We start from the raw sequence: 23,379 nt of genomic DNA on the forward strand, positions 1-23,379 counted from the left end.
GTCTGTTGCTATAGCAACGAGTCTGCGTAGCTTGGCGAATACAGATCACTTTGCTGTGGATCATAGCACGAAATTAATACCTACATTTTTAAGTTTCACTGCGTTAACGCGGCTATGGATGACATGTAAAAGATTAGGCTTTTTGCCCCCCAGCGTTGTGTGCATGCGCGAAATATATATATATATATATATATATATATATATATATATATATATATATATATATATATAGTTTATTTGAATAATAAAAAATGAAACAAATATTATATAAATTTCTTACACAGGGGAGCTGTTTTAGGAATGGACTTCTCTTAGAATATTTTAGAATGATATTTTTATGTAATTATGTGTGAGCGTGCACCAAACTCAATAAAACAAAATGACAGCAGTGATATGAGAACTGTAGTTGATATAGCTCATCATCATCATCATCATCATCATCATCATCATCATCATCATCATCATCAGTTAAGTAGTATTAAATAAGAAAACTAACTCATGAGTAAAAACCTCTATTATTCCAACTACTTCTACTGCCACCATTAACAACAACAATAATAATAATGATGGTAGCAACAATAGTTTTAATTAAAATGATATCATTTAAAAAAAATAATTAAAAAAAAGCCCAACAAAATAACAACTTGCAATACCTCCACCTACACAACAACAACAACAACAACAATAATAATAATAATAATAATAATAATAATAATAATAATAATAATAATAAATAAATACAGTAGGAGAGAATTATTTTTTTCCCTAACTTTTTCCTTCCACTCATCTTTCCACATGTCCTTCCGTGACCTCTCCTCCTTGTGGAGGGTTTCAGTGACTATATGCTAGGCTACTGTCAAATGATTAATCTGCCATTCTTTGGCCATAGCATTTTTGTATTAAAAATACTTTAATTGTTTTAAAGAAAATGTATAGTCAGGTTTTTATTATGTCATAATCACAAAAAATGAACAAAAATAATTGGATGAACTTTTCACAGATTTTCTAATGCGCCTGTCTTCTCTCTAAATACAGCTCATTTAGTTAACTTTAGTTATCTATCATAAATGTTCGTTGCGCTTTGAGAATAATTGAAAATCTCTCTACAGCTGGTTCTGAGTCGGGCGGACTCGGTTCCTTTTGGAGGCGTTGCATGATTCCTGCTCACTATCTCCACCCTCAGGGGGAAGAGACTTCTCCGCGCACCGAGCAGGGTTTCTTCCCCCCCCCCAGCTCCGAGCTCCGCCGTTAAATCTAAATTAGGTGTGACTGCAACGCTCAAAAGGCCAGTTCGGGCGTCAATTAATACCAAGATTCAACCTCTTCCTTTTATCGCAGCTTTTTTGGATTATGGGGACGTCGGTGTGTGCCAACTGCAGACGCTTGCCAAGATTAAACCATCATCCGGAGGTAGAAGAAAGGATCACGATTTAGAAAAACAAAACAAAAAAAAAAAAACTAATATTACGTGCGTGAATGCGATTTTCTTTGAATTTTTCGGTGCGCGGTTTTTTTTTTTCTTTCTTTTTTTTCCTGTGAATATTCTCCGTATATTTGGACGCTTTTTCAGGGTTTTGGAGCGCGCGGCGAGCGGTAGCAGCAGCAGCAGCAGGGCTGTTTCCAGCTCAGAGTTATTGGCATACCCTGCAATCATCATCATCATCACCATCATCATCATCATCATCTGATTGATAACATTCATTTTAATACAACTGGCACGAGCAGCTGTTACAGTTTCCTGCCGTTTTTAAGCGCTAAGGTGTGTTGAGGAACGGTTGAACCAGTCTGCTGCTGCTGCTGCTGCTGCTGCTGTGTGACGAGGTTGTTTCCAGATACGGAGGGGCAGTTTGGAGTCTTGTGCGCCCAGATCAAACAATTAAGATGACAAAAAAGGGTGATTGTCTCCATTACCGAGCGAGCTGCGTTGGGATTGCGTTGCATTTCGTTGGGGGACAGAGAGCAGAGGAGGAGGAGGAGGAGAGGAAGGAGAAGCAGAGGAGAGCAGCTGAGCCGCCGCTGACGGGCAAGCTGTGGCTTCAGTGATGAACTGATCTGGAGGTGAAGGGATCCCAGTCACAGCCTCAGTTTCATTTCGTCCCCCGCCCCCTTTCCTCCTCCCTCAGGAGCCTTCAATCCTTTACAAAAAAACACCTCTGGACACTCTGCAGCACAGGTGAAGGCTGCAGTGGAAACCCAACGAATTGGCCTGATGATTGAAATACTTCAAGCTTTCAGAGACCATGCCTGGATCACCGTCTCTGTAATGCCTTCACAAACTGATTCCTTCAGCGCACCGAGAAGGAATTAAGCCTCGCAACGCTCCTATTACACCAAGTGCCCTGGAGACCCACCTGGATCCAGTCTGCACCCCCAGATGTTCTGATTTCTTCTCCAGAAAGTCCTGTATTTTTGGGTAAGCGCCAACAAACGTGGGTGTATTAAGGAAAAGAAAAAAGAAAAAAAGAAGTGGCAAGCAGTAATGCTTGCTGTGAAGTGTTTAGGGAGTGTTGAATTCAGCAGCTCTAAGGAAGGTGTTAAACCTTTCCAGCCTGTATGTGGACAGCGTAGGTAGATGGTCTCAGACTACAGGTTAATGCAGAAAAGAAACCGCCGAGAGCTGTACAGAAATGTCCAGCAGCTGCTTTTTCTTTCTGCATGACCTTTGCTTACAAAAATATTATTTTCTGTTGTTTATAAGTCTTCAGGCTGCAGCTTTTTATTTCAGAAGCCTCCTGTTGTTGATTAAACACATAAAACCCTACAGTATCACATGCAACATCAGCTCAAAACAGCTGACTGGTATAAGTTCTCATGTTTTTGTGTTGTTAAGGTAGGAGAATCTGTTGCTGCTTTAATGCCCATTAAGAAAATTTCAAATAAAGTACTTCTAACTTGTGATTTTACACTTTCACCAGAACAATAACATCATTTTGTTAGCGATATGCTTCGGAGAAATAAAAAATCTATATTTCATGGTTGACACAAATGGATTTATTTCTGTTTACATACATATTAGCGTTCATACTGCAGCACAGCTGAATGCCGCAGGGAGTTAGAAGAGTACATGGCGCTGTTCAAATGTAAAATTAATTTTAAGATAATTTCACCGTGACCGCTTACGCTAGCATTAGCATGCTAACAACAGTGCTAGCATGTCAGTGTGGGTTAATTTTTAGTGCATCTTATTTCTGTGACTCATGAAGCTCTGACTGACTTCGGGTCACAATTTCTGGACATGCTTCGTTTCATGAAAACGAAACGCCACTTTCTTTGGGAGTTCAGCTTTTGGCTCTGATCATTTTCTTTGTGCCTGATTTATGATCCACAGTTCTGCCATGTTTGTCGTTTTCCTCAGGTTTATTCACATAGTTCTACTTTTGTGGTCTGCTTATTTATTCTGGACTGTTCCTGTCATAATCTATTAGTGCTGCTGTTTTGTTTCCTTTTTGTGATTATTATTCTGGCTGTTTACTGTCATCACATCCATTTTGGGTTGGCTTACGTTGTTCATTCCTCTGTGTTTATTATTATTTAGAAGGATTTTGCAGTGTAAGTTTTCCTTTGTTTATTAATTTAATGTGCTATGTTCGCTTGCATGTTTTTATTTCTTAGATAAGTTTTTTAGGGGTAATTGTCTACTTGTCTACCTGGAAAATTCTCTGTTATGTTTGCATGTACTGTGATCTCCACATTCAAGTTTAAGTTCACTTTTTTTTTATTAAGCTATTTTACTTTTATGAAAAGGTTCAGTGCCACACCTGAGTGGCTGTCTATGCTTCGGCGTCATGCATTATGACGCGAAGGTTATCTTCTAGAGCAAAAACAGACGAGACATTTGGGAATTTCAACTGTTTTAGTTGAAACGGGATGATGTGATTATAGCTGCATCTTCATCTCTCGAAGACCTGGAGGGTGACCCAAAGAAATTGTCTCGAATTAAGTAGTTTAGCATATTATCTGCTCGACAATTTTACGGTTACAAACAAAGAACAAATGGGGGGAAAAAAGTCTAAATTGCTGGGAGCATAATAATTGTTAATTTGACAGACAGTTGCTTTGCTGTTATCAGGGATGAAAAGACCTTGAACTCAAGAACCATTGAGTTATTATTTACACAAGGACAAACACTACAATTATTTCTCATTAAAATTAAATATAACAGATTTTATCTCGGCAATATGTTTCTTTAAAAATGCTACATATTTTGTCCCCCATCTGCTTTCAATTGACAAGCAAAAAGTTTTGCTGATGGAAAACCCATCACTTTGAATTCACTTTGAATTACCATACCTGCTACTTAATGTGCTATCAGTCTTCATAGTAGGAAGCGTCTGAAAAAAGTAGATAAAGTCACAACAGGCATCACTTAGCCGAAGCGGAAAGTCAACAAGCTAATGCCGACCCTGGTTTGCCATCGTCTTGTCATCAGTCGGCCCTTACCCGACTAAAGGAACGACACAGAGAGGATGAAACCGAACAGTTCAGAATATATGAGACAAGTACAGTTTGCTGGAAACTAGCTAACCCAGGAACTAAACGTGCGCCCTCACACTGCGAACAACCGGTTCATCATTTGAAAAGTTGTGTGCACTCGACTTCCACCGTGTTAAAGTGCTGTTGTATTTTGTGCATAATGATAGCTGTTTACATATCTGATGTAATGCTACGGGCGTTCTTATTTCTTGATGCTTAAAGTTGGCTAATTAGCTTTCTCGGGGGGCTCCACTGACACCTGTAGGCCCCACAGGGGGCCTCCGCCAGCTTTATAATTAGTGGAAAAGCTGACTCACACAAAACAACAAAATGTTGCTTTCAGGATTGTTTTAGTTGTCCAGCAGGAAGCTTGTTGTCAAAACACATCCTGGCAATACATAGGTGGTAAAATTTTTTACCATCGATTGTGAAAATGTTCAGCCAGAAAAGCTTCTTGCGATGGATATTGTTGCAGATATCCATTCAGTGAATTATTCAATCTCTGCTGTGACAGAGTTCCTCCATCTCAGCTGGGGTCAGATGTAGCTAATGTTTGGGTTTTCTGGATTGTGTTGCACTCAGTGGGCTTTCCCATCTTAACCCAGGAAAAAAAAACCCCAGAAGGAAAAAGTACTTTTGTTAATGAAACATCAGTAGTTTCACTTTTAATTTAATGGAACAAGATAACTCCTGATTGCTCTTACTCGTTCCCCCTCGCTGGGTTTCCTCCTCCTCTCCCTCGTGAAGCAGCTACCAGCATGCCTTGGTGTAGCGATTTTGTTGGCTGAGCTGTAATAAAAAAGGCATGAATCACCAACATCAATTAATTTCTCCCAATTCGCCGCAAACTGTTGAGAATCTGGACTGCTTGCTTCTCTGTCGCAGTTGTCATCTGAGAGTCTGACAGCCGGCAGAGCGCTGACTCTCCTCCAGCACCGAGTTTCCGTCATAATTCTCCCCTTCTTCAGCCATCGTCAGTGTAACGCATGGACGGAGCTTTATCGCTCTGCCAAGAACAGAAAGGATCTGTCAGTCTGCTTAAATTTCCTCTAAAAATAAAAGTGTAGGAACCTATTTGAACAAGTTTCTGTCCTGGAGTTTGCTCAAATTGTTTCCTCTTGCACTGAAGCTTTATCATACCTCCCATCAGCAGTTAAAAAAATAAAAATTGACCCCACAAAAAAAAAAAACAAGATTTATTTTGCTGTCATATTTTTTGATTGAATAAAAAAGTAGCAAAACAATGTGATAAATTAATATTTTAATCGATATAAGCAAAAAAAAAAAAAGGTTTTTACTGTTATCAAACATTCATAGGCCAAGTTGAGGTGGAGAGTGAAGAATTTAAAGTTTTCGACTCACCTTTGACACTGAAACCTGAAAACCACTTTAGCAGAAGAAACCTTACTTTGACCTGAGTCTTGTTGTATCGCCTTTCAACAGTCCAGATGCAACATCTTGACCTGTGATTCTGACGTCTGATTCTCAGCCTGCGTGATGGAGAAACAAATCTCACTGCAGCTGTTTGAACTGACCTAATGTTGGTGGCTCTTTGTCCGCCCCAGGCTGCTGGATGTTGGAGCTATTTTCCATTTTGAGTCGCTTGGGAGTTTAGGAACTTCATCCAGAAAAACAGATGAAATTATCAAAGCTTTCCTTACAGATAAAACATTTATGCCTGTTTAATTAGGTTTTGGCCTGGCTCGGTTTGGCTGGCAGCGTCTTTCTGCTTGCGTTTCTCTCTGATTGACTCTGAGAAGTCGGCTACATCTTCAGCAGAGAAGGAGTCATCATGAGGGTGTTGAGAGCCAATCAGAGTGGACTTTGGAGAATTTGTGGCCATTTTTTCCACTTTTCCACCAACAAGGAATATAATCTGTTACTTCCTCAGTTACATTCCTTGGACAAGAGCGGGAAGCAAAAATGTAAACAATCTCTTATTGTAGATAAAAAAAGGCTTAGCTAAAGCTAATTCACATGCAAGGTTTTCAACATATAATCATTATATCGGGTTTACCATGTTAGTCATGTCAAGTGGCGACTCTAATCATGGATCGTTTTAAAAAGTGTTACATTCAGACAAGCCTCTTTGAGCACAACACTTCTGAATCATTTCTAAAGTCATACATTGAATGTTCAGGACAGCATCGGGGTGTGATAAGAGGTTGTTCCAGCTAAATGTAAGCCCATATTGTATAGATCTAGTTGTGCACAGATAAATGTGTGCAAAAGGTAAAATCTGGTGTGATCGTAAACATTACAATGTAGATTTCTGTCCGAACATTGCGTCTGCGCCTGCTTTTCCACCGTTTCCTTGGACAATGTTCACCTCTCGGAAACTAGACCTGAGCTACAAAAACAAACAAAAAAGTGTTTATTGAGTTTAAATAAAAGCTTCTCGGTTGCGATGCAGGTGTTTGCATTGCGTCATCAAAGTAAGTAGACTTTTAAAGATACAGTACGTTATGATCAAAATGAATATTCAGACATTTAAAAAGAATGACAAAGCACGAGCAAAATAATAAAAAAAAATGTTTTCCACTTAAGCACAATCCGATTCTCTGACTGCCCACATGGTCACTACAGTCCGTCAGGTTCTCATTTTTTGATTTAAGTGTGTACCAAAAAAAAATTAGAATTTTAATAACCCAAGCAATAAAAAACGGATTATTTCATCTATTTGTGCCAGTTTTCCTAAAGTATCTCACAGGAGCTTCAACGTTTTGCTAATGTACTTCAGTTTTTAAATATTAGGTTCGCAAAGTCTTGATAAAAGATGATGGGGACACTTTAAATCAAAATTTCTCCCAAATATTTTTCCCAAAGATCTTCTGGTGCATGTCTTGTAAGATTTATTTATTTATTTTTCTCTCTCTGTTTTCCTCTTTCATGGTGTTAATGTGTGCAACAAAATAAGATGATTTTGAATGTTTTACTAACAAAAAGTGCATTCTGTGGAAGAAACAACTTAGGACAGCATCACACATCTTCTTTTTGTAATATAAAAAAAAATATGTCTATATATCACCCATAATGAGATACATGTGCATATTCATGGAAACAGAGCCATCTTAAAGAGATTTCATTTTGTCTTTCAGCAAAGAGTGACAGCATTGCTTCTCTTAGGGCCCTGATGTATTCCCACAAAGCTTGGCATTTAGACCTGTTGATGATAACAGTCCAAATGGTCCATTTTATTTTGGGTCTGGAGAACTTTCTGTCCATGTCCTTCTAAAAAGACAGAAGAATAAAGAAACAAATCTCCCATGACGGAAATCTTTTTCAAAATGGTCCAGCGCTGACATGACCTGCACCTTTCTGCGTTTTCTTTTGAGATTTTTTAAATAGTTGTCGGCCAATTTTAAAGGGCTTTGCTGTTGTGTAGGTTTGTTCTGACTGCAGTATGGTATTCAATACAACTTTAAATAACATAAAATAAGTAATACAATGTTAATGATAACTAGTAAGCCTTATTTTCATCCACAAAATGCTGAACTCGGTGGAGATTTGTTAGAATTTATGGATTAATAATCACACTTTCAAGATATTGATCCAAATCCCAATTGGATGTTAGGAAACCTGAACTACTTTACACTGATATCTGTGAGAATTTCACCAGTGAAACGTTCTCACCTAAAAGCTGGAAAGCTATTCAGAGACTTCTGGTCAAATAAAATGATTTCACTCGGTGCTGTTTAAAGATCCAAAGTCTTCTGCGTTTTGCAGAAACGCTCCAGACACAAGAAATATTCAACATCTAATAAATTGATCATGGTTTTGGATTTCTCAGAAAGCAAAGAGAAGAATATTGAATTTTAATGAGCTGTTTTTAAAGCAAACATCACATCGGATATAAGAGCGTTTTCCCGCACCTGCTAACATGACTAGAAGGGAATCTCAAAACGCTGATGTGTCTGTAGGAATGCTTATCAATTAATCATGGTAGCAGCTTGTGGTTGAGCAGCGTGGTGACATTTAGTTTGGAAAGGGCAACTATAAAAGGCTGCATGTAGAAAAACCTCCATGAAAACCACGATGTTTCAGAGCGCAATCAGGACTGATTATACCTCTAACACGCCATTTCCTTCAACTCACTCAGATAAACATCGGCTTTTCTGAGAGGAACTTACTGCTCACTAGAAAAACAAATTGCAAAATGCAAAAATTAACATTTTCATATTTTGTTATTTTGCAATCACAAACTTCGATGTAATTAGAAAATTGTATGTGAGAGAACGCAAAGTAGTGCGTAACAAAGAAGAGGAAAGAAAATAAAAACAATGCACTGGAGATTTAAATAAGTTTGGTTTACGGCTGCACACTTTTTTAGTTTTTCTAATTTCTGTTTAGATGTTTTTGAGTAAAATAAGCACTCTAAAATTCACTCAGCTTGATTTGCCCAATTACAAATAGTCAAACAAAAAAACTTATGCCTTAAAAAGAAGAGAAGTGTAATTAATGTTTAATCTAAGGACGTGTTCAGAACCTTGATTTACATACGTTTTGCTTCTCCAACTCCAGCCACTCAAAGCTACTATTTTTCTACTTTTACATGCATCCCTGTTCCAACATCTGAATAAAATGAATGAGTGATTATCAGGTCTGTAAATCAGACACTTGATTCAGGTGTGTTTTTGAGCAGGAACGCATCAAAAAGTTGCAGGAATGTGACTGAAGTCGGAGATCCCTGGAGGCTCCAGTGAAGATTTGTCTCTGCTTTAACACACTCGAATCTAATAATGGAGTCATTAGCAGGACTGTGTTAAACTTGATTGGATGCTGAAGAGGTAATCAGACATTCAGCTTGGTGTGTTGAAATGAGGGCCGGTATCCTGCAACCATCGATGATGAGTCTGACACCCTCTGAGGTGATCGACTCCGGTCAGAAATATGTGTTGGAACCCCCCCCCCCCAAAAAAAACCACACATACTGGTGATGCTGATATAAAAAGTGTTGTTTTTATTTCACACGTATACCTGATTTTATTGTTTTTACTTTTTATTGTTTTACTTGATGGTAGCCGTTTGGCTTTTTAATAATCGCCCCCGTCTCCGAACATATAAGTTAGAACGGCTCTGAGTCTTTTGGATTTATAGGTTGGAAAATAAAGGTTTTCCAACCTTTATTATTTCAGAGCTAACTTTTATAATAAATTCAATTATGGTATAATTTTGTCAAACTGGTATTTTTTTCACCTCACTGCTTGCTGGGTTTTCTCTCCCTTTGTGTGCATTACAAAGTATTCACTCCCTTGAATATGTTCCCCTTTTGTTGCTGCATATCAATCAACAAATTTGGTTTTGACAAAAAAAAAGTGAAAACTGATTTCTACAAAATAATTAAAAATATTGAACATAAAATAGATAATTGCATAAATATTCATCTCCATATTTACTGTATCTTCCTTTGGATGCAGCTACAGCGTCTATGTGTGGATAAGTCTCAGTCAGGTTTGCATTTCTGGTCGTAATTCTCCTCAATTTCTCCTTGTAAATCTTTCCAAGCTCTGTCAGGTTTTGTAGGGATTGGCTGTGTGAACTGTCCTTGTCAGGCCCAACCACAAATTCTCTATCAAATTGAGGTCTGAGCTTTGACTGGGTCACTCTAGTACCTCCATCTTGTTGTCTTTAACCCAGTGCAGCTTCAGCTGGACGCTTTGGCTCATTGTCTTGCTGGAAAATAAAAGTTCTCTGAAGCAAATTATCCTCCAGGATTTTCCTGTGTTTGCATTTGTTTTATTTTCTACCTTTCCAAGCCTTCTGAGAAGCGTCTCTGCATCATGATGCTGCCACCACTATGCTCCACTGTTGTAATGATTAAGATCACTTGACACACACTCGCTATACTCGGATGATCTTCATTCTACTCATTGTGAGACTACAAACACCACTTAGCTGGACCTCAGTTGAAATTGGTCACTTTAAAGGAGAGAAATGTTTATTCAATTATGTTTGTCGCTATTTTTTTTAAAAAGAAACCAGTTTTCATTTTGACACTAAACTTTTTTTTTTGTCTGAATACCTTTCATAAACACTGTCAATGCGCGCGCAGCCATAACTGAGCTGCTGTAAATCTGGAAACTGTTGCATGGCTTAAAAGTAACTTCCAAGATTAAATGACTTTACAGATTCAACTGAAACTGCTCCGTCAAAATCTATTCATTGCCCAGGATCCACAAAGAAATGCATTTTGTGAATGTCTGGACTACAGCCAAGCAGCTGGTGACCTTTGACCCAGACCAGTTCATTGTAGCTTTTAGCCATCATCTCCACACTCAAATCTTTTACAGCTTCCTGTCAACTCTGACCCCACAGCATGATGCTGCCACCGCCACCACGTCTCATAATGTGGATGATGTGATCAGTGACGTGTGGTTTCAGTTTCCATGGAGGCCAAAAAGTTCAGTCATGTAACGAGAGCATCTTCCACCACTTGAGGATTTCTCATTACTTTCTCTCAGAAGTTGCTTTGTTTACAAGTTTAATCTTGACTTGTCTGCTGCGTTCCTCGGTTTCCATAAAACTGTTTGTTTACTAGTGCTTTGTATGTATTATCGTATTTATTATTATTATTATTATTATTATTATTATTATTATTATTATTATTATTATTATTATTATTATTATTTAGGGGTATCAAACTAAAGGGGAGTGAAAACAAATGCACATTTTAGAAGTATGAAAACATTTATCATTTTCTCCCACCTCATAACTACACACCACTTTGTTTTTTTTGATAACGTTCCATTAAGACACATTGAAGTTTGACAACAACCAAATCTGCCAAGGTTCAAAAGTGCATTTTAAAAATATATATATATTTTCGCATTTCATGTTATTAATTTATTTATTCCATCTCTGTGACTGTTGAGGTTGTTGGTTCATTAAAACTGAAAGTGCGAACTCTACTTGTGTCTGTGCCATATAGCTGCATGGACACTTCTTCAAAGACGTGGCTGCCGCATCAGGGTCAGTTTGGCTTGGTTGGTCAAGCGGAGGTTTGCTGTGGTGGACCGGGAGTTTTGACGCCAAGTGAGTCAGTCCAGACACGAACCCGTCTGCTTCTCTGCTCCTGTCAGCTTTGTGTCGTTGCCCAGCCTCGTCCTCCAGTCCGTGCCTTGTGGTCCGCTGAGGTTTTTCTTTTTCTTTCTTTCTCTGTTATCTGTGTTTTTATATGTATTCGCAAGGCTGCTGTTTGCTCTGTTTTCAGTGGTGAAAGGTTTTTAATGCCCGTCTGACTTCTGCTTTTCATGTCATGACTTTTCAATCCTATTTTCTTCAGGAAAAAAATGCCTTTGTGTATTGAAGTTTTTCTTTAATACCCTTTTCCCTGTATCCTCCACTGGAGCATCACGTTTCCTCTGAGCCCCACATCGACAGACTCCTTCTGTTTTATGTTACCATCCTCTGGGTTAGATAGTGCCATTCTCTTTTTACACTCTCTTTGATAGACTCCCAAGTCTTCCTTCTCCTATCCGTGGATTCAAACGTCGTCTTCAGTTGGCTCCAGGACAGTCGACGCAGCGCATAAACCTGTTGTTTTTTAATATCAAAGCATTAAAAATACCAGTTAAAAAATGAAAGGCAGAAACAAACTAGAGACTGTTTGCTTGCTTCCAGCTGCTCTGGGAATTTACCTTGTTTGAGCTGCATTTCAGTGATGTAATACAGCAGGATGGATGTCAGGAGCCTCTTAACTCATACCAGAGTTTAGGAATCTTAATGCCGGTGGTGCCACCTAGGGGACGGGGCAACAACAAACAACACAATGCTTGCAGTCAGAAAGAATAAACGGCATTAAAAACATACTGAGTTACTTAAAATAAGACTTTATTTTCTGGGTGTTCACTTCATCCTTTCTGTCTCTCTCTGCTCCCCATGTTTCACACTGTGATTTGCAAGCTAATGTTAGCATAGCTACTATTACTACTTAATAAAACCTTCAACGTTTTATTGTACTGCAATGATGGTTGAGGAGGAGAGCGGTGTAAAACTCGCCTTGACCTTTCACTTTTCAGACAAAAGTTATATGATGGAACAAAATATTTATTTAAAACAGATCAGCAAGAAATTCTAATGATTTACTAAAAGCATTACACATTCATGGGTTAAAGAGAGAAGTTTTGAAGTGTTGCACAATTGATTGGTTTATTATTTTATGTCTTATCCATTTCTTTATCCACTTTTTAACGCTCATCTCTGTGCAACAGCATAACAAGACCTCCGTCGATCTGTTGCTGCTTGTAGCTTTGAGGTTCCTCCTCCTCCCGTATCTGGTCGTCCCCTCGGTACGTCTGTAGAGTCACGCCTGCTTAACTCCACTTATTTCATTTGGATCCATCCATTCACAAGCACAGTAATGACGCTGCTAAATACATTAGCAGAAATGAAGGTAGTTTGATGGAGAGCAGTGCACACGCTAGCAAACGTGTTCCTATGGCAACGAGGCCACACTCCCCTTTGGCTGGAGCTCACTCACACACGCACGCACAGGCACACACACACACACACACGCACACACACGCACGCACACACACACACACACACACACACACACACACACACACACACACACACACACACACACACACACAAGCATAGAAACAGGCAGGAGGAAGACAGGAATGCTGAAAAAACGCACGATAGAAAACGAGTTCTGCTTATTTATTTAGGCTGCTGAGCATTTTCACCGGAGCTCTCGCTCAGGAAATGCTGGTCACAAAACGCTGCAAGTCCAAACTTTTTTTTTTTTGTGTGTGTGTGTGTTTGTGAGCTTAGCCGGTTTTCTCAAAAAGCTTGTCAGGATTCAGACTGATTGCAGGTTTTATTTTTTTTCTTTCTGTGGATCTCTCCCGCCCACAGTGCTCCCTCTTCCTGAACCCCTCCACCCACCACTTCTTTTAAATCCCTCTGCTCTGCCTCTTCTGTGCAGTGTGCATTTACCTCGTTACAGTGATGTTTCTAAACATAGCGCCGGAGTGGCTCTGACTACAGCCAGAGGTGGAGCTTTTTTTATTTATTTATATAAATATAATCGTCCAACTTACTTTCTTTAAAAATCACAGTGTTGATGTACAGCACGCTCCATGCTGTCAGGATTATGTTCTCTTTTGGCACTAGAGTAGCATTCGGTTTTCTCCCTGGTTCGAGCATCGAGTTAGGATCATTGACCAATCCTACTTTCACAATCTCTTTTGATTTTTTTTTTTTAGAATATTGTGTCCTTTATTATGCTCATCTTATCTTGTAAGTTTTCTACCAGACTTAAACACTGTCTGACCTTTAAAAATTTTTTTTATTATTTCATAGTGAACCACTTTTGTTTGGCATCCTTATTCTGCTAAAGAAAATAGTGATCTATTTTCCATTTGCTGCTAAAATCCATCAAAATCTCATGGTATTTCAAAGAGTTGATGATCCCTTGAAAGTATATTTGACAGTTTTATGTTTTACCTCATCACACTACTGCACTTCTGTGTTTTGTTTTGGAAGACGGTTATCACAAAACTGGACAGTTCAAGATGTTTTCACACCCTTGTTGACTTCTTCACATTAGGGGTTTGTTACCCTTTGAGTTTTTTTTTTGTTTTAGAATCTAAAAGGCTCTACAAGATGCAATCCCTTCACGTTTCTTCCTCTACACGTCTGCGGCACGTTTGGCATCCACGATTTCAGTCTGTGTTTTGTAAGTCGCAGCTCATACTAAAACCCCATGGAGTGTTGCTGCCGGCCTGTCAAAGAGCCACTAAGTGGTTGCCAGGCGGTTTTCCTCCCGTCAGTCATGCCGATAGTTTGGACAGCTCTATTCATGATGCAGTTTTAACTCTCAGCACATTTGACCTATTTGGTGGTTTCAAATTGTAAATATTGCTGAGTTTAATATGGAGAATAGCCACTTTAGTCTGAGTTATTCAAGATTGGAGTTCAGGATAAAAAAATTAAAAAAAATCCCACACAAGTGGAAAAACACTTTTATTCTTTGTTTTTCGTCCAAACTTTGTGGTGTCTCTTCTGAAACTTCTGCCCCAGAAGTGGATGTATAACACTTTTTACTCTGCTTAAGCACATTTATTTGGATACCTGCAGTGACTACCCACTCAAACTGAGACATAACACCAAGCTGTCACTTTGAATGGGCCAACTTGGTCTAAAAATATGGCTTGCAGCGAGCCATTCAGATTCGAAACGGCTCAGTTCTGACAGGTAATCCAGATGTAACCCGTTTAGAAACAGGAGCTTCAAATCATTACTAGTCTTCACACAAAGTAAGTTAACAAACTGCGTCCAGGTGTGTGCAGGTGTTTTCCTGCCGTTGCTATTTTCAGTGGTCATTAAATAAAGAGTAGAAAATAAATAAAATGGTATTTATTTGACGTGTCAGCTTTCTGAATGTAGTTCAAAGCAGGATTAAGACTCACTCATTGTACATTTATTCAAACCTGCTCAAGCCGTTGCAAATAGTTACACATGAAGTATTTTAGAGGATAATTACTATATTAGTTATCGAGAACCTAATATTGAGTAGAGCTGTTCAGGTAAAATCCATAACAGTAGAATATAATTACAAAGCATTTAAAAAAACAATCTCTACAGTGATTTTCATCACGTTATTTGACCTCTTTTCAAATCTAAAGCTTCGGCATGTTTAGCTTGAATCTCAGGTTTGAATTAATTATCACAAAATCTATCTCGGCTTCATTTTTGTTTAATAAATAATCACAGCGTAAGACATGTGGTTTGTTTTTTCTACCCCTGAGTTTAGATTTAAATTGCTTTACAACCTTGAAAAACCTGGATCATTTAAACTGAAGAACACCAAAATAAGTATAGGTTGTTTTTATACCATGAAAGTTTGGAAAACACTGAAATCCTAAACGGAAAACTTATTGACATTGTAGTTCAGATGAGCTTTTAAATTTATTATCCTTATATCTTCAGAGGATTAAATAAATGATTAATTAACTCGTATACCAGAGATGTGATTATTGTGGTAACTAAAGGACAAAGATTAGTTTTGATAACAAACAAAAAGTCTTAATAGTTCTTTCTTTCAGATTTTATTCTGCTTTTGGCTTCTGTTTTTCATCTTTGATTCTCACAAACTCCTCTTTTGACCTTACGTGGCTGGCTGATATTTAACTTTTGAGATACCTTTGCTACAAATAAGCTCATGTAACCTAAGAAAACACAAATACAAAGGTACTTCCATTTTTGTTACAGAAGCTGTTTATTGCAAAGACTTTATATTTAAAGAATTGACATTGCTCACTTTTCATCTCTTGATCCACTACAAAGGATTCTTTTGGGCGAACGGACTGTATCGCCTTTTGTTAGATCTGGTCTAAATGGCAACGTCCTGCATTGTCCGATTTCAGTTTCTCAACATTAAATTTAGGGGTTTCACAGTTTATTTTCGTCATAAAATGCTGAATCATTTTGGCAATAACCTAGCAGTGACAGTCACACACCTGCATTGATTTTAACACCTCATAGTGTTGACTGATTTCAGGTTTAACAGGTTTTTTTTCGAGCTCTTCCAACTCTTTTCATCAGACTTTTTATTTTTTATTTTTTATTTTTTTATTTTTTTACGTAACTGGTGGCAAGATTCTGGCTTGGAGAGAAATATGAAGCTGTTGTGCAGCACTTATCTGCAGAAACTGTGAAATGGATTTGATAAATAAGTGATCTATGTGCTGTCTAATTTTAGCTAGGCCATTAGCAAATTTATTATGTTAGGAGACTGAAGTAATGGTTATCTTGCCACATGCTGGTGTTTCTGAAATTTGCTTGACAGTATAGTCTAAACTGGAGCGAAATAATTTGTGTTTATAAGTATTATAAGGATATTACTTGCATTGTGAGTGTAATTGGGTAGGGGGTGTACAGCTGACTTTGTGCTGGAGATCTAGGAAGTTAATTTAAATTTTGATGCCACATTTTTCTGTTTTTATTATTAAAATTGTCTGACCATCTTCAGACAAAACTTCAATGCTCTCTACACCATTTATGATTTTTCTAAATTTTTTTTACTAGTTATTTACTGAATTACTTATAAAACAAGGCTAACCTCTGCCATACCAGTGATATTACGCATTCAGCATGGCGAGGGGAGTAAATCTTCACCAGTGCAGACCGAGTGTCTGCATAAAGTTGAATGAGATTAAATCATTTCTTTGGGTCATTACAAGTCACTTAAAGCTACTGATACAACAATAAACAAACAGTGTGTTAGTGATATAAGTATTTTTAAATCTGGTTTGGGTTTAGCTGCAAAATCTCTCTCTGAAATGTTACCCTCTGCTCTTTTGTTGCAGTCTGTTGTTCACATACAAGTGTAAGTCTGTATTATAGAGCTTAAGAGAAGCACAATTCACCTCGCAGCATCTCAGGCCAGCTCAAATGGGCAACAGCAGGTAACAGAATCACAAAGAGAAAGATGTATAATATTTGCGCTATTTTAAAGCAACGTATTAATACTTATAATTGCAATGAACTACATTTCAGTCTATTCGCGGATAAGAAATGGGTACGGAGAACGCGTGTTCAACCGTGGTCTCCAGTAGGCGTTTAGCTCCCAGAGGAAAATTTGTCAAACATCCAAGAGGTGGGTGTTGCTGGCAAATCTCATCAAAAACAAACAGAAAATCCAACATAATTTATCAGAAATTAGAAAAAACCTCAAGATTGGTGCAAACTCAGCATCTGGCTAAGATATGTGGGAGTCACAGCCAACTACATGTGGGCAGTTTTAGTAGGCGTCAGTCACAATGTAGTTAGAAAACCACTCATGTGACTTCTGTGCCTCGAGAGAACGTTAGTTGTCTCAATTATTCATGGTTTGCCTTGTTGTTTATTGTTTTTGTCTCGGTTCATTAATTCTGAGAGAACATTGTGCAGTGTATACGATTCCAAAACTAAAGAGTGAAAAAAGCAAAGTTGTGCATCTGTCAACACTGTGATTCATAATAGCCAGCAACATATAAATATTTGTAATGGAACCTAATGACAAAATCCGTAGCAGATGCTGAAATCAAACAGTTTTCCTCATACAAAGAAATCAAAACAAAATAGCTTCTAAATCAGGTTTTGTGTGACACAGAACTGAATGTAATTTATTCTACAGCAAAGCCTCTTTTGTTGTTCACTGATCTTTATTTATTATTTTCATAGATTTTCAATTGAATTCAAGACACATTATTTACTGGGAGGGTCCAGCAGTTTTATTCTCTGAAATCAAAGTTTATATTTGGCTTTTGGATGCTTATCAGGAATGTCCCTGTACAATTTTCTTTTCATCCTTCCTTTAATTAGATGAACTCTGTCACTGCGGATCAGTGGAGAAAGTATTTGTCACGTAATCTAAATGTTGTTTTAGTTCCAGCTTCCTGTCACATAGCATTGTGCCTTTGGGCACTCCAAGTTGCAAACCAAGCTTTGCATCATATATATATATATATATATATATATATATATATATATATATATATATATATATATATATATATATATATATATATATATATATATAAAAGAAGTGGAAGTAATATAACTGTCAATTCAGCTGGGTGAAAATGGCACTAGATTTACATTATGTAAATTCAGCCGATGTCCCACTTTTCTTCAATCACATCCAGAGTTATATTTCCTGATGATTTGACCAGACTATTGCATATTCTCCCAATATTTCCAACGTCTCGTCAAAATGTTGCGTAGCAAACTGGAAACTAGCTTCAACATAGTTTTTGTGCGGCGTGCATAGAAAAACCACATGGGGTGAGAAATTTTGATATGTGGCCATGACCAGTTCCATCAGTATGTTTTGCAATGATTGGGGTTTTTTGAAGGTCTTAAGAGGTCTTTGCTTTTAATCATAATGAGATGCTCCTTTTGTGAAAGCATGGTAATGAGAAATCTTTTTATAGCCCATCAGACCGAGCTGGGCGACAATTTAATTTGTATCTGCAAAATAATTTGCAGATGAGAGCAGAAATGCATTCGAAATACTGACAAAAATCAGTATTTACTCTTGGCTTTTTCTTTGCCTTTGTAGAGCTTATTTTGATATGTTCAGTATTAGCTGTGTCATTCCTTTATTAAACATAAACTAATTTACTTCACTTTGGTTTATTTACATAGCAAATGTAAAAACAAATGTTATCCTGAGGCGCTTTACAAGCAAGTCATTTCAATTAAGTCACACATGCATTATAATTAATCCTAGTTGTCAAACATTGTGATAAGTTCGGTTAATTATTTAAATTAATTTAAGAAGTTTTCTATCTATTGAGACCCAGCAGGTTGCGTAAAATTTTGTGAACTTCTTATTACACTAGCCTTAAAGTAACAATGGATCAGTCTTTTTCCGCATTCACTCCTGGAAAAGATATTTCTAAATCTGGCAATGTTCCTGAGGTGAAAAGAAGGACATTCTTTTAATTTAATATAAATTTATAGATGCATTTGTTTTTATTCCTGAGTGGGTTTTCACTCGGGGTCATTATCAACATCTGGCTTCAATTTCACGTCACTATCATCAAGAGAAATGTTCAATATGTTCAATAATTAAAATTTTTTGCACTGCAGTTTGAATTCAAAACCTACTTTACCAGAGGACTTTGATAGAAAATATATTTTAAAGTAACCTAATTGACCTACGTTGCGGATTGAAGCTATCAGAAAAAGAGCAAATTGTTTTCCCATAATTGCTGGTTAGCTGCTGTCATGAACTGTGTTTACTAGATGGAATATGGTAATTACAGACACTTCCATGTGACATGAATGCAGTATCTGCCCCAGCAGGCCTGTCTGTGAGTCACTGCAGGCCTGTTGTTGTCAGATGCTCCAGACCAGTCACACCGAGATCCCATGTTTGTGTCCTGTGACTGGAAATACACCATTCAAGCTAGAGTGCAATATCAACAAAACAGGCAGCCACAATGAAATCTATTTCAGTCTTACTCAGATAGCATTACCTGAATAGCATTTACCTAAGTATTATTTAGTTTTTTGGGGGTTAAAGACATATAATGCATGTAGCTGCTTGACTGCACTTTGCTAAAATGGACACATTTAGTTGCATTTTGTCTGCAATAACCCAACCCAGCTGAAACCTGTCTGTTTTTCTCGGGGAATTTGGGCCAGAATTTCATTTTTGACTCTGCAGTTTTTCTCCAGAGAACCTAAATCTCCGGTAACACTGTGAGCAAATGAAACGGAGAGAGAAGGTTAACAGCTTCTATGCTATGTGCGAAAACTTGATCACTTCGAATCTTGGGATTTGTTTTTAATAAGACCTGAGGACAGGGACTTCCTTCGCTACTGTTGTGGTTTAAAACCCTCCACTCCTCTATACTGATAGTCTCCAAATATCATATTTAGTTCATCTTAATATGCCAGTTTTTCTGGGAATAGCTCTCTAGGGATTTCAATAATTGGAAAATCAACTTTGCATGTTGTTGCAGCTTTTAGCACCACTGAAGTTGCTAAAAGAATACATTTTTACACAGGCATATTTGCATAAAGACCTGTAATTGCAGTACATAAAGCTTCGACTAATTTTATAGTTATTACATATATATTATGGATTTGTGTAAATGTTGAGATTAAATGGGTTCTGTCTGCTTGAAAGCATTACAAAGAAACATTGCCTTTTTGGATCCAACATTTAATTTTTAAATATTTTAAGGAAGTCCAGTTGCTTTACCAAATTAAAGTTTTCTGCCTAGACAGTTTATAGACAATAGACAGTATGTAATACTAAAATTGCATGGCTGATGTTACGCATAGATGACCAGAGCTCCTTCTTCTACATGTTTGCTGCATTCCCTACATGGCTTGTGGAAAAGTACAAACAGGACTTCTTACTTCTTCTTTTTAGCAGTGATTTTCTGCTTGTGACTTTTTCACAAAGGACAGATTTTGTGGGGTTCACAGGTAAAAGCTCTCCAATCGAAAAACTCGCTCACCTGAGCTGCGGCTCTCTGCAGCCACTCCAGAGTCACCATTGGGCCTCTTGGTTGCATGTTTCTGGTCTCCGCTGATTTTATCCAGTGCTATGAGATTAAAGAATATTAATACTTTTGCAATTCACTGCACAATCGATGTGTGCCTAAATTCAAGATTATTCTCATTCAAACCCAATCTTGTAGTCACATTCTAATCCAGAACAATTAAAAGTAATATCTTAGACTTTGTATCATATTAGCTATAGTTCTTATGTCTTCTATCCTATTAAAAACTGTGGAATCAATATTTGTTCATGCACTATTTTAGGTACAAAAGTGTCAAAAATGCTAAGTTTCCCAACATTTATTATTAGACACGATAAAGGTTGACTATGTTTCTTTAACACCCACTCTTAGTCTTTCTCTCTCCGTCTTTCTCTCTCTGTATCATAGTTAGCTAGAGGCTGTTGCCACCCACACGCTCCGTCTTGAGAGCAATTTACATTCAGAATGGCCCGACCGAACACATCCATGTGTTCTAATATGTAACGTTTACTTTAATCAGTCCTCATTGCAAGCGACTATAGACACACGCAAAATATATATATATATATATATATTTTTTTTTTTTTCTTTCCCTGCAAGGTCATTCAATTGGTTTGCTGCGTTGTGATTTAGCTCCACGTGAACACACTCATAAAAATCTGAAGTCTTTCCCCCCAGCTGAGGGTGATTGCCCCTCAGAGCCTGCTGATACGTCTGATGACTCCTTTCTGCACGTCTGGTTTGAAGAAATGCAACTGCTTGCGGTGTGTTGCTTGGTGTTTTTCTATCATCGTTGCTGTGCAGTTTTTTTTTTTGTGCCAATATCTTTTACACTTCAAGTAGAAGCCCTTGGAGTTGTTACCATGGGTACCAAACAATTAGCTGTGATTCAGAATAGAACCTGGAGAGTAGCCGACTTACAGGCACTGAGAGCGAGGAAATCAAAATCATAGGATGACAGCGTGTCTTGATTCTCTTTGCAAAAAATAAAGGAGACAAAAAGGATGAAACGGCTCCTCAGGGTAATGGCCAAGTTCTAAAAAAAAAAGAAAAAAAAAAAAACCCAACAGATCAGATCAGTCACTGCCGAAAATAGAACCGTGGAGTGAAAAACAATATGAGACCTGCGTCTAGATTTATAAAAAACAAAAAACAACAACCCACCCCCCCTGAGACATTACAGATCAATCTGCACGTTTTATTACATAACCAGAATAATCCAGGCGTAAAAATGCAGGAATTAAGGAGATACTTCAAGAATTTGAGCTTATACTCACATTTGTACTTAATAGGCTTATTTGTGTTTTATGGCAGAGGGTGAATTGGATGTTTAAATTTATAAATAAATCTTGAAATGCAGATTAAGTGGCATCCGTTCTGTTCAGTCAATTAGCTCTATGCTAGTTAAGCTGAAGGCTCTCTGAAATATTTCTAGTTTCCCACTAAATGTGACCAAATAGGTGTTATACGTCAATATAATTGACTGCCTTGTTAAACCACAATTTAAGATGATTAATCACATTTTCAGGTTTGATTTCACAAACCACTCAGGCCAGATTACTGACTGACCTGTTAAATCAAGAAATCACTTATTTAAAACTTGCCAGCCAACCTGAAGTAGACGACAAATGCATTTTTTTTTTAATACTATTTAATAATTATTACATTTGTTTAGCATAAATACTGCCTCATACTTTCTGAATTTTAATTGTCCATGAAGTCTTGAGGTTTTTTATGTCGGTGTCCTCCGGCAGGGATGTTAAAAGCTTCTTTCTTTTTTCTTTCTTTCTTGTTAAAAGCTCCTTTCTTTCTTTCTTTCTTTCTTTCTTTCTTTCTTTCTTTCTTTCTTTCTTTCTTTCTTTCTTTCTTTCTTTCTTTCTTTCTTTCTTTCTTTCTTTCTTTCTTTCTTTCTTTCTTTCTTTCTTTCTTTCTTTCTTTCTTTCTTTCTTTCTTTCAGTTTTTAACTGTTTTCTGGTGGAAACGTTATTACTTTTCAAACATCTTAAGGATTTACTGTCAGGCATTAACTTGGGAAGAGAGGACAATAGGCAGTGTTGGGTCCAGGAATTATGTGTTATCTCACATTTATTAAGACTTTATTGATACTTGACACTATGAGAAGAAAACGGTTTCTCACATCTGATGTGTGCAAATAGGCTACTAAATAATAAGAGAAAAAATGGTAAAGATAAGAACGGAGGTTAAAATCTTTTAAAGAAGTATACCATATTCCACAATGTGTGGCTGAAAGAAGCAGCATCTTAAAGTTCACAGTACAGTAATAACATGTTTTACCTTTTGTAGAGCTTTAGTAAGTGTAAGAAATACTCACTACTGTGCGGTTATTTTTAAATTCCTGCTTAGGCCAGCCTTTAGACAGCATGGAAGAGAAGAAATAAACCTCCTGATTTAGGTTTACATTGACATCATCTTTCTTGGCCATGCAGAAAAAGCGTCAGCTGAGATTTCCTAAAGATAGTTGCTCATACTTTCATAGATCCATCACCATGTTGCTGAGTTTGTGCAAGCATAAGGGCAGACTAAAGCTATAGGTATCCAGATGAGTCATCACAGACTGTGGGCTTCACTTCCCATATTTCTCTTGCATCAACTTTTCTTTTGCATAATTCTACACTAAGCTGTGCAGTTCAAAACATTTCCTAGTCCTGATGTTGATCATTTTCTCACAGCTGCACAGCAGCCCCAGACCATCACACTACCACCACCGTGTCCGACTGTGGACTTGATTTATTGTTTTTCTCTGAAATGCTGATAGTTGTACCCTAAATGTAAACTCTTTCGCTGTACGTTTTTGTTGTATTTCAGAGTGCTGCCAAGAAAATGTCTTTGTACCGCCCGCCTTGTGCGTAGAATGGCAATAAAGCTGTCTTATCTCCTCTGTCTTATCTGTTTA

The 23,379-nt window shown here is 37.5% G+C and overlaps 1 protein-coding gene across 4 annotated transcripts in view; it reads left to right on the plus strand.

The window, feature by feature from the left end:
- Positions 1 to 1,139: 1,139 nt before the first annotated feature.
- The window catches only part of LOC103472458 (ras/Rap GTPase-activating protein SynGAP-like), a 56,987-nt gene continuing 34,747 nt past the window's right edge, over positions 1,140 to 23,379 (plus strand). The window contains exons 1-2 of one of the 4 annotated variants that reach the window (XM_008422108.3): positions 1,140 to 2,413; positions 11,402 to 11,505. In XM_008422108.3, coding sequence (XP_008420330.2) covers positions 11,406 to 11,505 — 100 coding nt within the window. In that variant the 5' untranslated portion in view covers positions 1,140 to 2,413; positions 11,402 to 11,405. The remainder of the gene's footprint in view (positions 2,414 to 11,401; positions 11,506 to 23,379) is intronic. The other 3 variants (XM_008422106.3, XM_008422107.3, XM_008422109.3) reach the window with 3 other exon arrangements.

Source organism: Poecilia reticulata, chromosome 11 (assembly GCF_904066995.2).
Source record: "Poecilia reticulata chromosome 11, P_reticulata-male-v2, whole genome shotgun sequence".
Taxonomy (NCBI): Eukaryota; Metazoa; Chordata; class Actinopteri; order Cyprinodontiformes; family Poeciliidae; genus Poecilia; species Poecilia reticulata.